General features: G+C 45.9%; 7 protein-coding genes across 7 annotated transcripts; 5 read left to right on the plus strand and 2 right to left on the minus strand.

Moving 5' to 3' along the window:
- Window positions 1-375: 375 nt before the first annotated feature.
- Window positions 376-874, plus strand: C8R40DRAFT_1055459 (heat shock factor binding protein 1-domain-containing protein; the record flags this gene model as incomplete). The annotated part of the gene is made up of 3 exons (XM_046225004.1): window positions 376-546; window positions 597-663; window positions 753-874. 3 exons carry the CDS (start codon window positions 376-378, stop codon window positions 872-874), a joined length of 360 nt encoding a protein of 119 aa, XP_046082159.1.
- Window positions 875-1,150: 276 nt separating this feature from the next.
- Window positions 1,151-2,026, minus strand: C8R40DRAFT_610885 (uncharacterized protein). The gene has a single exon (XM_046235621.1). The coding sequence runs from the start codon at window positions 1,975-1,977 to the stop codon at window positions 1,378-1,380; it is 600 nt and encodes a 199-aa protein (XP_046082160.1). The 5' UTR covers window positions 1,978-2,026; the 3' UTR covers window positions 1,151-1,377.
- A 417-nt stretch (window positions 2,027-2,443) lies between these two features.
- Window positions 2,444-4,088, plus strand: C8R40DRAFT_611123 (uncharacterized protein). Its single transcript, XM_046235624.1, has 3 exons — window positions 2,444-2,522; window positions 2,592-2,764; window positions 2,823-4,088. Exons 2-3 carry the CDS (start codon window positions 2,613-2,615, stop codon window positions 3,883-3,885), a joined length of 1,215 nt encoding a protein of 404 aa, XP_046082161.1. The 5' UTR covers window positions 2,444-2,522; window positions 2,592-2,612; the 3' UTR covers window positions 3,886-4,088.
- An 87-nt stretch (window positions 4,089-4,175) lies between these two features.
- Window positions 4,176-6,325, plus strand: C8R40DRAFT_611015 (uncharacterized protein). The gene is made up of 6 exons (XM_046235623.1): window positions 4,176-4,304; window positions 4,369-4,597; window positions 4,651-4,886; window positions 4,939-5,338; window positions 5,391-6,147; window positions 6,213-6,325. Exons 1-5 carry the CDS (start codon window positions 4,292-4,294, stop codon window positions 5,920-5,922), a joined length of 1,410 nt encoding a protein of 469 aa, XP_046082162.1. The 5' UTR covers window positions 4,176-4,291; the 3' UTR covers window positions 5,923-6,147; window positions 6,213-6,325.
- Window positions 6,326-6,613: 288 nt separating this feature from the next.
- On the plus strand, window positions 6,614-7,630 carry C8R40DRAFT_610999 (uncharacterized protein). Its single transcript, XM_046235622.1, has one exon. The coding sequence runs from the start codon at window positions 6,804-6,806 to the stop codon at window positions 7,326-7,328; it is 525 nt and encodes a 174-aa protein (XP_046082163.1). The 5' UTR covers window positions 6,614-6,803; the 3' UTR covers window positions 7,329-7,630.
- Window positions 7,631-7,639: 9 nt separating this feature from the next.
- C8R40DRAFT_1055634 (uncharacterized protein) lies at window positions 7,640-10,491 on the plus strand (the record flags this gene model as incomplete). Its single annotated transcript, XM_046225013.1, has 13 exons — window positions 7,640-8,038; window positions 8,092-8,164; window positions 8,209-8,323; window positions 8,383-8,544; window positions 8,598-8,679; window positions 8,736-8,752; window positions 8,820-9,050; window positions 9,138-9,266; window positions 9,324-9,411; window positions 9,477-9,559; window positions 9,644-9,971; window positions 10,059-10,318; window positions 10,419-10,491. 13 exons carry the CDS (start codon window positions 7,640-7,642, stop codon window positions 10,489-10,491), a joined length of 2,040 nt encoding a protein of 679 aa, XP_046082164.1.
- A 542-nt stretch (window positions 10,492-11,033) lies between these two features.
- On the minus strand, window positions 11,034-13,191 carry C8R40DRAFT_1072848 (uncharacterized protein; the record flags this gene model as incomplete). The annotated part of the gene is made up of 12 exons (XM_046226505.1): window positions 11,034-11,201; window positions 11,399-11,566; window positions 11,758-11,855; window positions 11,902-12,031; window positions 12,093-12,171; window positions 12,222-12,339; window positions 12,411-12,464; window positions 12,526-12,603; window positions 12,655-12,712; window positions 12,768-12,850; window positions 12,901-13,096; window positions 13,153-13,191. The coding sequence occupies 12 exons, from the start codon at window positions 13,189-13,191 to the stop codon at window positions 11,034-11,036; spliced, it is 1,269 nt and encodes a 422-aa protein (XP_046082165.1).
- Between the last annotated feature and the right edge of the window lie 1,071 nt (window positions 13,192-14,262).

The following is a 14,262-nucleotide window of genomic DNA, read 5'->3' on the forward strand; positions in this document are numbered from 1 at the left end:
ATAACCCATGCCACTCCACACAGAAATCCATTGTACCATGATAATTTATCTTTCGCCTTTTTTCGCCCTCTCAACGAATGACTCTCCAAACATAGAACTTCTGGATCCTTGACGCTTATCCTATTAGGATAATATATATACGTATGTAGCAGATGTACACCATTAAATTTGGGTCGGGCATTGCTTGGTATATTGATTTCCTTAAACGCATTATGCTGTTTTCGTGACCGTCGTGAACTAACCGCGGAGCTGAGTACAAGTTGATGCTTGGTCTTCCAGGGATATTCGCGGGACGGAGAGAGCGGAGGTTTGGTGTTGTTTGTGTCAAAGTATCTTTCTTCACAACCTCTTTGATCACATTCACCGATTACCTGTATGGCTTCTTCGACAGCACTACCTCTCAAGGTTACACCAGCCACACCAGCTAAAAACTCTACAGAGAGCGAAACCGCAGACAAGACGCCTCTGGCGAGAAAGGGAACAACAACGCCGAAACCTACAATGGGAGTGACCAACATTTCTAGTCCTCACGAATTAACGGCATTTGTCTGCGTAATTTTCCCGTGATTCTCGAATGCAAATCTGATGAGCATCAGGTTGAGACGCTACTGGAACAACTTGATACCAAGTTTGATGAAATGTCGTCCCAAATTTTGGACAGAAGTACGTTTCGGTATCTCTACTGAATTGATCGTTTTTCTCACTCACTGAATTGATCGTTCTCTCACCATGTCCTGGTTTAACCTTTTTAGTGGATCAAATGTCGACGCGAGTCGATGCTCTTGAATCGTCTATTCAGGATATCATCAATGGTGACCTCAGTGTTTCACAGTCACCCTCCCCAATCCCAGGGACCCCAGGCGGTTTACGGTGAAGTGGGAATGGGAAGTGTGAGGCTGTAGGATACCTGTGAAGTTTCGGATATATTATATTGCATTTTGGTATGTATTTCCATTGGTTGCGTGCAGTCTATTTCTCTAACTTGTCAGGCCAGGAATGTATTTCTATAGCACAATTGCATGTGCTCCATCTTCTATCTTAGAACTCGTGGAAACGTTCGACGGACCTTGCGCGAATCTTAGAATACATGCATCGCATTGCTATGATGGGAACCCATTCCGACCCTGTCTTTCACCGATTCTTTCGTGTCCCATGCACGGTCGTGGCAGACGAGCTAGTCCTTTCTCACTATCGCACCCGCATGCAGAATTGTGATACACAGCGTTGAACGCTGTTTGTTCTCCATTTGTTCGACTATCGTTGCCAATAGCTGAAACAAGGACATAGTAGGACATTCGCCGTGAGATGATACTCCAACACTTTTCGAACTGGCGTCAAAAAGATTCCCCAACCCAAAGCTCCCAAATTTCGCGAAGCTCATGGTCTAGCAGCGCAGATGAGTATGTACGCGTCCATTTCCAATTTCTCCCTGCAGTGAGCGCTGATGGTAGGACTGAGCTCAATAAATTCACAAAGGCATCCAATGGAGACTCGGGAGGATGACGAGTCGCCATCTTTCTCAGGAAGTGCTTTGAAAATGGAAAATTCATCGTCGATGTATGACTTTTTTCTACTATCGAGCTGACTATCTTTGTATTTGGATAGAACTTCGCTGCGGACTTTTGGAACTGTGATCGTGGCTGAAAGGCTCCATTTTCCTTCGAACACAAAATAGCGGCCCTCGTATGGTTTTAACAGGCTCATATATTCTTTGTTTGAATTGGCACATTGTAATGTGTACGTCTTTCTGAATGTCGATTTGGCACTTCGATATGTTTGGTTTGGAGAAACATAGAAGTCTTGCCCGCAATAGACCTTATCAGCCATCCAGTGCAAGGACACTATCTCGTGCAAAGATTTCAAGTCGTTGTGTGAAGTTGCTCCGCATCGAAATCTCAGGCAAAGCTTGGCATTCTTCATGCAGTACTGGATGGCCAATAAGGTCAAATGCAGATAGCGACACAACAAGTAAGGCATTCTCCCTGGAAAGCTTTCGACCAAGTATGTTGCCAGTGGTGCTTACAGACTATGTACTTATGTACCATGAGTTGCCTGACTCGGGTTCCCGAACAGGACTTCAGTGATGTTGGAAACTTGAAACTTTGAGAAGATATTGTCCTGCCCACTTATGCTTAGGTAGTGTAGTGCAGACAGCATCCGCACACATCCGCGCATAAAGGTTTTTTTCCCCCGCTGTGTTGCATGACGTAAGCACGTTTGTTCCTCCTTCGCATACTAATGGCCTCCATTGCTTCAACTTCAACGTACCCTGTGGCAAACTTCGAGGACTCTCAGCGACCGTTCCTCCCTGATTCCTCATCTTTGTACGCTTTGTCTAAATGAATTGATCCTTACACATTTACCCAGGGTCTTAAAGCACAGGTTCTTCTGAACTTCAGAAGCGGCATGGCAAACGGAAATCACTAGCTGCGGAGAGTGGTGATGATGAAGAGGATGAGGAGGATGACATTATTCGGAAACGTGGATGCTCGAGAAAATCGCCCAAGGTCACCCATGTACATGTGAGTTGTCACTATTCAAATATGGCCATGTGGGTGCAAGCCGAATAAAATTAAATTTTATGCCCATAGCACTATGAGAACGGCGTCGAAATGATGAAAGCTCTCGCAAAATCCTTTAAATGTCCCGAAGACAGTGCATTCTTTGGAAGTTTTGACATTTTGAACGTGCCAGAGATTCCAGACAGAGATAGAGTACAGCTAGTCACGTACGAAATATGGAGAGCCACGGGATACCGATTTACGTGCGTGGTATGTTTCTATTCCATTGCTAGCATACCTGACGTCGAAATAATATTATAGGATCAAAGATCACCCTCAAACGAAGACTGGACATACGACGCGTTTTTGGTGCTCCCAAGACGTCCATCGTAAATATCGTCAGACCTTGAACGTCGTTTCGCGCATGATCAAAAACAGGTTTCCTTGTCGCAGCAGGCTGCTAGTTTCCTCTCGGGATACTGAAACGCCTGGATATCGACGAGTAACAATGCGAATGTATCATCGTTTCCCGCATGAACCATATACTGAAACGCAACGCATATGGCCTGTTGGATCGAGTCTAGGTCCGAGTCCGAGCTGGATGGGCTCAGTCGAGGAAGAAGACAGAGTAAGAGTAGCCACAAATGCTGTTCATCCTCATTCCTATACTCCTCGTCCGATCTTGTCTCCAATAGAATTCGGACAGGAAAGCAGGATTGATCCAGACGGAGTCTCCAGAGCTGGCCAACAGATGTATGCGGAACAGGTTTTCAAGAATCCCGGAATAGCTCCATCTCATTCGACAACGTCATCTACATCTATGCTCAAACTTGCGTCTACATCTCCATCTGTCTTATCTGCATCTTTGTTTGGATCTTCTTCAATGAATCATATCCCTGTTCCTTCGCTTGTTTCTCTGTATTCTATTTACCCAGTCTATCCAAATCATCCGATTCACGCCAATCCCCTGGTCACCATCGGTCAATTGCAATCCAATCTTATGACTCCCACCTCAGATCCCGGGCTTGCCTATTTCAATCAAATTTCCCATTCGAATCCCGGCAACTTAACGTCTTTTCCTTCTCCTTCTCCTGGACCTCCTACTGTTGCTTCCGCTTCCGGTCTCACATCTGTTTCCGCATCCGCATCCGCATCTCCCGTGTTGCCCATCTCCACTGAAACCTTCCAACGAAAAATGCACACTTACATCCGGAACATTCGCGATTTTTGTGACGGGTTGGAATATCAGCTCCAATTCAATGATCTGAGGATGCTGCAGGAGCTCGAGGAGAAGGGGAACGGTTTTCTGGAGTATGTGAAGACATGTTTGGAGAGGGAAGGGAGACTGAAGTCGGACCAGAGCCAGGATGAAACCGGAGCTTAAGTATTGTCATACAAACAATGCAGATGAAGGAGATTGACTGAGACCAGGCGCACATTCATCTTAGGAATTTCTTGATCTTCAATCAGCGCCAGGAGCCCGGATCCTCGATGGGACCGAAATTGCGGGTACGGATTGTTCCACTGCCAACCAATAGATATTACCATTTCACGGCGCTCTGCTGAAGATACGGTACCGTAAGTAAATAGTAAAATTCTGATACAAATTTCTACGTAGCACCTTCAAGTGCTCACTACTCTGTCACTACTTATTGCTACTGGCATTGAAGCTCTCTCGATGACTTCGGCAACCCAAGTCTTTGACAGCCGGACCGCAAAGAATTAAATCGGTTATATACGCTGATATAAAAAGTCGGCTGAGAGTGTAACGATGTATCTGCTTGTTCCCGATGACCAACAGCGGTGTGTCCTTTTCTTACTTTTCCTTCGTTCAGAAATTTCAAATTTTCCTTCCTTTTTCCTCCAGCCTCCGCTTTCGGGCAAACCTTCCAGTATATAACCGCTATCAAGCTTCACGAGCTTGAGAAACAGCGGGAAACTTGCGTGAAATATGTCAATAATACTCTTGCCGACGTCAAAGTCGCAAAGAATCCAGTTGCTCAGTTGGATATCCTGTTGAATCGTATACATGGGTGGACAGGTACAGGGTTGACTCCGTTGACTTCGCCACATATTCATTTGGACAATTATAAGGCGTAGATGATAATTATCCTTCTTTCCAGATCCATACTAACATCTTGGTCTCCAGATGGCTTCACTTGGCACGAAACGACCCTTCTATATCTTCTTCTCAAGTAACGATATGGATCTCGACCTTGGAGGAACAATTGAAGCAAGCCGTGACGCGATATGATTATGCGAAGTTATTCGGCGATCTTCTCAAGGAATGGCTGCAGAGTGGTGACTCTTTGGCGATTGGTGAACCTTCCGCTGACGATGAGGCTACCGTGTCAGATTCTGCAGACACCAAGACTGAGCGTACAGGTAGGCTCAATGTTTCATATTTTCATTACGTTTGTTGTTGACTCCTATATAGAACGTATCGAACAACGCGACCGCATCCAAAATCTTATTTTTGAACCCAAGCCCATTCACACAGCCGCATTGCACGCTTATCTCAACGATCTCTTCACTTCTACTCCTGAGGCCACTGATGCCCTAGAGACTCTTCGTTCAGAGTTGCGCTCCTTCGGTGACGAGATTCTCAGCGAGTCAATCTCAGATGAGAGCATGGTGCCTTTGATAAGGTCATTATTATCGAGGGACCTCCTTTCTGCGGAAAAGACTGCCATACTGAAAAGCTTCTTGGATAACAAAGTCATCTTGAGCGAAGTGGCGAGTGTATTAAGTATGCAGCTGGCGAGGCTTGATACGTGGGAGTGGCCGGAGGAAGGAGTACCTGTGGAGATGCGGAGACATCTTTCAGGGAAATACAGGTCAGTCTAAGGTTGCTTCTTGTCAATTACTCCCCTTCATTTCATCTTCTAGGGCTTACATGGATACCGAGATCATTCAAGCACTTCTTTTCCAATACATCGGCATGAAATGGAGTATAACGATGAAAAATGCTTTCCGAGAGTTCGCTGAGTCTCGGGCTTGGAAGAATGAAATCGATCCACTCAGCAGAAAACAGCTTATCCGCCGTCAGCAGTTCGGAGTTGATGTTCCAGGCTCAGAGGATGCAGGGGATGGCAACTTTTCTGGTGATCTGTGGGGTCAAGAACCTACTCCTGCTAAACCCTCTACTGGCAGCAACACAGCGGCGCCTCTCGTTGGTTCCATCCAGGCTCAGCGGAAGACACTACAGCTCAAACAGTTCTTTATGACTCAGCTACCAGATTTGATGGAAGGCACCGCAGAGTACGACCAGGAGCCGGCGGTGGATTCAGGGGGAGCGCAGAAACCAAATCCAGGAATCAATGCTCAGCAGGTTTTGTTGAGGTTGGTCAGTACAGAGACGTATCTGAAAAAGATTTTACATGGCAGCTGTACCATCATGAGAGCAGATCTGGAGTGGTAATCATTTACTTTCCTCGAGTCGAAAAGACGCTAATAATTCATTGGTTCCTACAGGTTCGGACCCTCATTACCGCATGATGCAATTCTGACGGTGTTTCGCTTCTTTGGGATGCAAGAAAAGTGGCTCAAATGGTTTGAGAGATGGCTAGCTGCAAAATTGCGTTTTGATAATTCTTCTGAGGTGCGCATTCGGGCAAGAGGTGTTCCTATCGCCCATGTACTTTCGGTATGTTTGCCTCAATTTGGTTTGCTGAGACATGACCAACTCACTTGTCCTTGGTCCGGCTTTAGGTCGTATGCGGTGAAGCTGTCCTTTTCGGGATGGACTTTGCCGTCAACCAGCGTGCTGAGGGTCTCTATGTCTACCGAATCTACGACGATTTCTGGTATCTAAACCAATCTGGAACACTCTGCGCTACTGCATGGCATGAAATGAAGAAATATGCGGAATTAGTTGGAATCACCTTCAATGAAAAGAAAACCGGGGGGGTATGTGTTGGCGGGGAGCTGGAACCGAGCCTGCCTCGAGGTGTTGTATCTTGGGGTTTCTTGGTGTTCGATGCGGAACAAGGTCGGTTTACAGTCGATCAAAATACGGTTGATGGACATATACAAGAGTTGAAGAGGCAGTTGGAGAAGCCGAAATCGGTATTTGGGTATGTTAACGCGTTGAACAAGGTAACTTTTTCTTTCTTCGGAGTAAACATAAAAGTGGAACTGACAATTCTTTTTCAGTACCTTGAATTCTTCCGTCGAAATTTCGGTCAACCAGCCCACTGCTTCGGACAAGTCCTTGTAGATGAGGTCATCCAGACGTTTGAGCGAATTCAACGGGTGCTCTTCGAGGATTTCTCCGGATCTGTCGTTGAAACAATCCGATCCATGGTTTCCAAACGATTTGCTGTCAAAGATATTCCAGCCGGATGGTGCTATTTTCCTGTATCTGAAGGTGGTCTGGAAATCGTCAATCCAATCATGCACCTGCTCACCATCCGCGATTCGCTCGCTTCGTACCCTGATAAGCAATTCCTTGACTGTATGGATGAGGATAAATCAAAATACGGGCAAGCCAAGGCGGACTGGGTAAATGGAGCCGGGACACGGAATGAGCACAACCCAGAATCAAATTTCATGCCATTTGAGGAATATGTTCTAGGCAGGGAGGACCGATTGGCGTACTGGGGAGATAAATGGAAGTACATGCAGGAGATGGCTTTGCCCGTATCGCCAACTTCTCCCGAGGGATACAGTAGCTACGGAAAGCCCGTGATAGAGGAGTGGATTATGGCCCTTTATGCACATGAGATCAAGACATTCTTCGGTGGACTAAAGATTGTTGAACCAACTCTTATCCCTGTCGGTATGCTGTCGGTGTTTAGGACCGCAAAAGTTGCTTGGGACTCGTGAATCTGCGAATATGTACATAAGGCGTTAAGATAGTGCTGCGTTTACAAGGATGTGGAATGCGCAACTGTATTTCGGGCGATATCTACAAAGTCGTCAATAAGTACGTGGTGTATCTGTTGACAAACTTTGAAGGAAGTCAGAGGTTGGAACCAAGATCGAAGTCTGATCGAAGTGGTCATGGAGAATAAAGTTCAACGAATGACCGGACCGACTGCGATCTCACAAGCTGCCGCCACGAAACAACTTGAACTCTTTTCCTCCTCTGTCAAATTAACGCTTGGAAGATTGAGCTTTTGCTCAAAGTCTCTACTATGACCGGTGGCGGCTTCGCTATACTTGATACCGGCTCTACGAGCAACGATGCAAACAATTTCTCCGGCGTCTCTTATATTCGCGGTCCATCATGGCTACACATGCCAGTTCTAACCATCGGTTTACTCGGAATATCTATCGTCTGGTCAGTTGAAATGGCTTATGCCTCGCCATATCTTCTTTCTCTCGGTCTATCCAAATCAGCAATGGCCGTAGTATTCGTTGCTGGCCCTCTTTCTGGCCTGGTCATGCAACCGGTTATTGGGATTTTGACTGATTCCAGCACGTCGAAATGGGGAAGGAGAAGACCGTATATGATTATTGGAACGATTTTGTGTGTTTTTGCTATGTCGTTGTTGGGTTGGACGAAGGAAGTTGCTGGGATTTTTACTTCCGAGGTATGTGGTGAACGAAAGGCGCGTTGAGGTTGGAACTGATATACCGGGCTTAGATTGGCCTGACATTATGGCTTGCTGTTCTATCAGTCTATCTGATAGACTTCAGTGTCAATGCAGGTTCTTGCGGTCATTCTTGCATCCATTAACGACATCTTAATTCTTTTCCGCAGTTATGGCAGTTGACCGCGCGCTCCTAGTCGATGTTCTACCTTCCACACTTCAACCTTCTGGGAATGCCTGGGCTGCGCGAATGGGAGGCTTTGGGAGCGTCGTAGGATATTTCGCGTACGTAAACTCAAGAGAGCTCGATTTCAACATCTTAACCTTTTACTCCGTTTACCTAGCGGAAACCTCGACCTACCTTCTCTGTTACCTATATTCGGACATACTGAACTTCAAATTCTATCTGTGGTCGTCAGTATAATTCTCTTGGGTAGCCATATCATCATGGCCTCATCCGTGAGCGAACGTGTTCTTTTAAAAAACAATGCCTCTGGAGCTGGTGGGTAAGTCCTCGTTAGGAATGGACGTTTAGTATGTCTAATCTTCGTTCTGATAGTCCACTGGCAAAGTCTTTTACAACTGAAGTCAAAGCTATGTTTGAGAATCTATGGTCGCTTCCCAGAGTGATTCGACAAATAGTACGTTATCCAAATTTCCTTATATCCTCCCATGCTAAAGTAACGATGATCTTCAGTTCCTCATACAGTTCTTGTAAGCAAAACGTCGCCTGTCGTTTTCCTCCTCGATTAATACTCGAAATAAATCCCGGATTCCTCAGCGCCTGGATCTCCTGGTTCCCAGTTATGTTCTACTCAACACTGTACATCGGAGACCTCTACAAGCGAGCCTTCTTCGCAACAGCTATCTTAGTTCCTCCACCAGAAATATCCGAAGATTCTTTAGCTGCTCTCGATACGGAAGCTACGCGTATAGGATCTCGGGCTCTTTTTTATTCCTCCTTACTTGCGCTATTCATGAACGTTGTTTTACCGTTCTTTACTACAGAAGCGTCTTCGAGTTCGAGGAGGAGGAAAGAGGAACGCCTCAATAGCGCTGGATTTTCGAGTGCTGGAGATGTACGAAGTCCGATTACCAGTGCCAGACATAATAATATGGACCGTTCCTGGTGGAATAACCTCGCAATTCCAGAGGTGCTCAAAGTACATCTTGTCAGCCTTTGGGCTGTCAGTCTAGGAGTCCTGGCATCTTGTATGATAGCTACTTTGTAAGTCAGCTCATGCTGTGTGCTGGCCCGGAACTGAAGCGATTCTGTCTATTTTAGTTTTACTTCGTCAGTGGCAGGCGGTACAGCCTTAATTACAATCACAGGGTTTTCATGGGCCATCACTCAATGGGCTCCGTTCGCATTGGTGTGTGATCTTTTCCGTTTTCAATATTCCTTTTTCAGAGCTCACATTCTTTTCCTCCTATACAGCTCGGCGAAGCTATCCTAACCGAACCAGCGTCAAGTAGTGTACATGAAGCAGTGGGTATTAGACTAGTCGATACGCGTTCACGGTTATCAATGCAGGGAAGACGGCGAAGCTCTGAGAGTCGACGGGAGCTCGCTCTATTAGACAGACAACAGCAAGGTCGCACCAGTGATGAGGGTAATGACGGTGACGACGAATCAGAGACGATATTTGTCGCTGGCGAGGCATCCGATTCGGACTCTGATAGTGGCCAGGCGCAGAAAGGCCAATTTGAGAGAGAAGAGCGGAGGATAACGTTGCTTAGGCTTGGCGAGGCAGGTTCAAGCTCTGTGAATGTTACTCCTGCGGTAACAAATTATCGGGAAGATGATGAAGATGTATTGGATGAAGGCGCGCTACTTGTTGGTCGCCCTAGAGATGAGGAGGAAGGTGAGGAGGATGAGGACATGGATGAACATAGTGGTGGTGGGTTGAGTGCGAAAGCTGGGATAATCCTCGTACGTTCTTCTCCCCAATATCTCGCTCTTTCTACCTACTTACAAAATGTCGTCATGTTGATTCTCTCATGGCAACACACCTCACAGGGCATCCACAACATATTCGTCGTCATACCACAATTTCTCGTCACAGGTCTTTCTTCTATCATATTCGCATTGGTAGATCCTACGAAGAGCGTCCTGCATGGGTCACATCCGGGTGGAACGTTAGGTCCTGCTTTAAACCATACGACATTAGGAGGTGCTATTCCTAGATATATAGTACGGGACGACACAGAGGACGAGCTGGAGATGATCCAGGAGCTACAAGCTTCGGCAACCTCGAACTCTATTGTGTATATTTTTCGGTATGTGTGTCCTACCCTTATCTCCCTGTCTCGACTTGAATTTCTCTTATGTTGTTGCTTCTTGCTATCTCTTGTGCTGATATCTCGTCATTTATGGCAGGGTCGGTGGAGTCTCAGCTCTCATAGCTTTTATTCTTTGTTGGCGGTTGGCGAGAGAGTTGAGGCATCGTTGATGCGATCATTAATCAGGGGTCTGATGAGCATTGACAGAGGGTTAAGACTACCAGGATGATATTAGGGCTGTATTTTTTTCTCAACTCCCCGCAGACGACAAATACGTAGGTACTATATGAATCTTTGACTTCTTCTAGCTAATGAATTTTCGATCATCGATGTTGGGTGACAACTAAAAGGGCAGGACAACAAAAATGAACCCAATCTAAATGAACTACTTAGTAGTGGCGGATATGTACATTTGGTGAAATTCATTTTGGAGTTGATGACGGAGGTTTAACAAGAAGACAGAGAAAGGGATTGAGGTATGTTCTTGGATAGCGTGCTTCGATTAAAAAGTTGACGAGCGAGAATAAGAACGGGAGGTGCTGAAAGTTTTACTAAACTAATAGTATGAATCACCATTTTTTACTTTTACCCGCTGTATATTTACACCCTCCCCTTGCATGATCCTTACTCCCTAATACCCACAGTCTGCCACTCTTGGGTTTCCTTAAACGACATTCGGGTTGTTCCATCCCTTTCTGTAGCCCATCTTTCGTCAACTATGTCTTTGAGAGCGAATTGCAGTGGCCTCTTTATCTATCCAATTGTCATCTGAGCGCGCAGGAGCATCGGCGCTGACACCGATAACATCGACGTCGACAATCCCGTCACCTTCGCTCGTACACCCCAGTCCCCAGTCCATGCAACCAGAGGCAGATTTTCTCTACTGCAGGCATTGAATATCAAGAATCGAGTTATTGGGAACGGAGAGCCCGTAAGTCAGCATTCCTGATTGCGGGAAAGGCTAAGCCTATATTTTCCTATAACTTGAGCGACATTTTGAAAACTCAAACTTTCAAAACACTTGCTCTCGCACACACACAATTTACTGCATCAAAGTTTTTTTCTGCTGTCATCTACCGTGTTTTCCAATACTCGTATCCTCTCTCCGTCGACATCGATGAAGACGGCCCTATCTGCTCGCGATGCTCTCTCCCTTTCATACTTCGATACCCTCTCTTTCGCTCTCTTATTCTTAATTTCGGATCTTATTGACCCGGAGTCGGGGGGGATAGTATCGAACTTGAACTATCGTCCGATGGGTGGAGATCCAGGTCGTGTTTGTGTTTGGTTGACACAAGAGTAAGAAAAGGAAATGCCTGGAATGTAATACAGATTGCAATGGACTACATCAGAATACAACTGGATGTATCTCTTCGTATCCACCAATATACGGATAGAATATAACATACATGTACAGTCGACGGTCATTTGCATACGCCGTTATAGTTTCCTTTAGTGACCACTTCCATATTCCCCTCAAACTTGATATAACCCGACCTATCAGGTATTGAAAGTTCATTGATATCCAGCATCCCTATTCATTCGTTAGTTGGATTTCGTACTGAGTAAGGTGCACCTACATGCGTAGTGTTTGCCAGCATCCTTGTTGTCCTTGTCCCCGGTCCGGGATTCATACTCCCACCAAGCTGTACCTCGTGCAACAAGTTGTATGATTCCAGTACTTGGTATCGTACATTGTTGGACGACTTCCTGATTGGGGACACAGTCCATTAAATCTACCCTTAACACCCTAGAGAGATGAATGGCTTACCTTGGCTTCGCACTTGTCACCTTCGACGGAAGCCATTGTGAGAGTGAGCGTTGTTTGGGCTGTATGTTGGGTCATGAAGCTTTGACAAATTGATTTGGTAATTACGCTCGTAAGATGGTTGGCTCATACCTCTGGGTCTGTGTGTTAGTTATAGTTACAGACGTGGTGAAGAAGTCGAAGAGGTCGGTGATTGCGGGAAAGCCGACTTGGGTTTGGAACATGTCGCTCAACCCAATGCTCGCAGCACCTATCGCACGTAAGATAGATCGCCAAGTATTAGAAGAGCAGTTTGGAAATTGGAGATTTAAAGTGACATACTGCTGATAGTATACTGAGCAGTAGTCTGGACACCCTGCAATACCGTGACTGCGACTGTAATGACAAAAATAAAGGTCAGGTGAAGAAAGGGTCGGTTCATAGATATCTTACATACCTGTTCCATTAGTTCCTGTGAGTGTACCTTGCGTATCCGCCGTAGTTGGCTGACAGTAATGAGATTTAGTTGTTCCAGCTGTACGATATCAGCGATGTGGGAGAAAAGACCATGTTCCCGGGTGCATACCGTTGTATGTGACTTTAGCTGGTTCGTTGACACAGATCAGCGCAGAATGCCCAGAGAACTAAGTTGATGTTAATGCTGTCAAGTAATAGCAGGGACATATATATGATTCGTACATGGTCGTCATTTGTCCTGATTGTGTATTTGCCATCGCCATGTTTGTGCTTAGCTTTCTGAACGAGCTTATTAAAACCCGGAACTAAACAATTGTGAGTTTATATTCTGTGCCACTATTTTCATGAGACGCACGCTGCTTTAGATCGTTCACCGACAAGTTTTGGCAATTCGAACCAGCATCTCGACGCTCAATCAAAGTTTTGCCAGAAAAAAATTTGGGATGAGGAGAAGGATGAGGGTGAAGTACATCCGGTGAATTTTGTTGTTGGATGAGGGGCATAGCTGAAACCCTCATGGGCTGAACAGACATAATAGCGAGGGTCCCGAGCTGAGGCGAAGGTGTGATTAGCGTTGTCAACAAACACCTAACCACTCGATACGCACGATAACGAGAGCGAGAGCCTTGAAAGAAAACCCATACATGAATAACGAACGATAAAGTGGATGCTCTGCCAGAGAGATCGAAGAAAAGAGACACTGCCTGAGAGACTCGGATCACGCTTGCATACGATAATGTGGGGTTTATATCCATCTGCGGGGACGAATGATGATCGCCAAAAAGTCGCATATACCTGTGCAAGCAATGTGCGATTTTTGGTCACTTGATAAGTCCAAATGGCAATTTGGTTTTATCGCACTCGCTAGGTCCAGGCTAGGTCCGGTAATAATATGCTTTGAAGGCTGTCCCGGAGTGTCCTGGGCGCAATGCGTTTCACTGCAGCGACTTTCTCTCGACAATAACAACTCTGAACAAAGAAGTTCTAAGCACACCTTAGAGCTGTTGTTGTATGTAGACCTACGTGGGGCCATGTAGATGGGCACTGTATTCGTTATCCAAAGTGATTGCTGGACGTATGAGAATGTGGGGAACAATACAATTGAGTAACAGCCAATGGCATGGTCAGCATTGGGTAAGCGAAGCCAAATCTAGCCAAACTCGCGCATTTGCGTCGGTAATTTCCTAGCTTTCCTCATGATGAGGTTGCCGGAGGGCCGGCTTTCGCTACAACTTTCACGTGCACGGTCCGAAGGACCGCTGACGGACCTAACTTAGTAATTTCCTTAGCCGCCCTGGCAAAGCCCCGCAACCTCCTGTTTTGCTTCGCCAGTGTGCTTCGCTTTCTTTTTGTCTCTATGTACTGTGATATCGGGCAGTTGGCGTTGGATAAAAGGTACATGTTTCTCGCACACCCGTCGTCGTTAATATAATCATAACACAACAGTCAGATTCACTAAATTTTTAGACTAAATAACCACGCGTTGTAGCGAGTATAGGCTGTTCCAACTCATAGTGTAGGCTTCAACTGAAATCAAAACACCTTCTCATACTCGAATGCAAATGTGTCTTCGTACGCAATATGCAGTCTCGTGGGCTGCCATTAAACATGTGTGCGCCTTGTGTTTGCTTAATGCCGACCTTTCAACTCTTTGTCCTCCTTCCCATTCTTTGTCCTTCAACGGTGATGCCCTGCACATTGAACTCTTTATCTCCTG

Source organism: Lentinula edodes (assembly GCF_021015755.1).
Source record: "Lentinula edodes strain Le(Bin) 0899 ss11 chromosome Unknown C8R40scaffold_40, whole genome shotgun sequence".
Taxonomy (NCBI): domain Eukaryota; kingdom Fungi; phylum Basidiomycota; class Agaricomycetes; order Agaricales; family Omphalotaceae; genus Lentinula; species Lentinula edodes.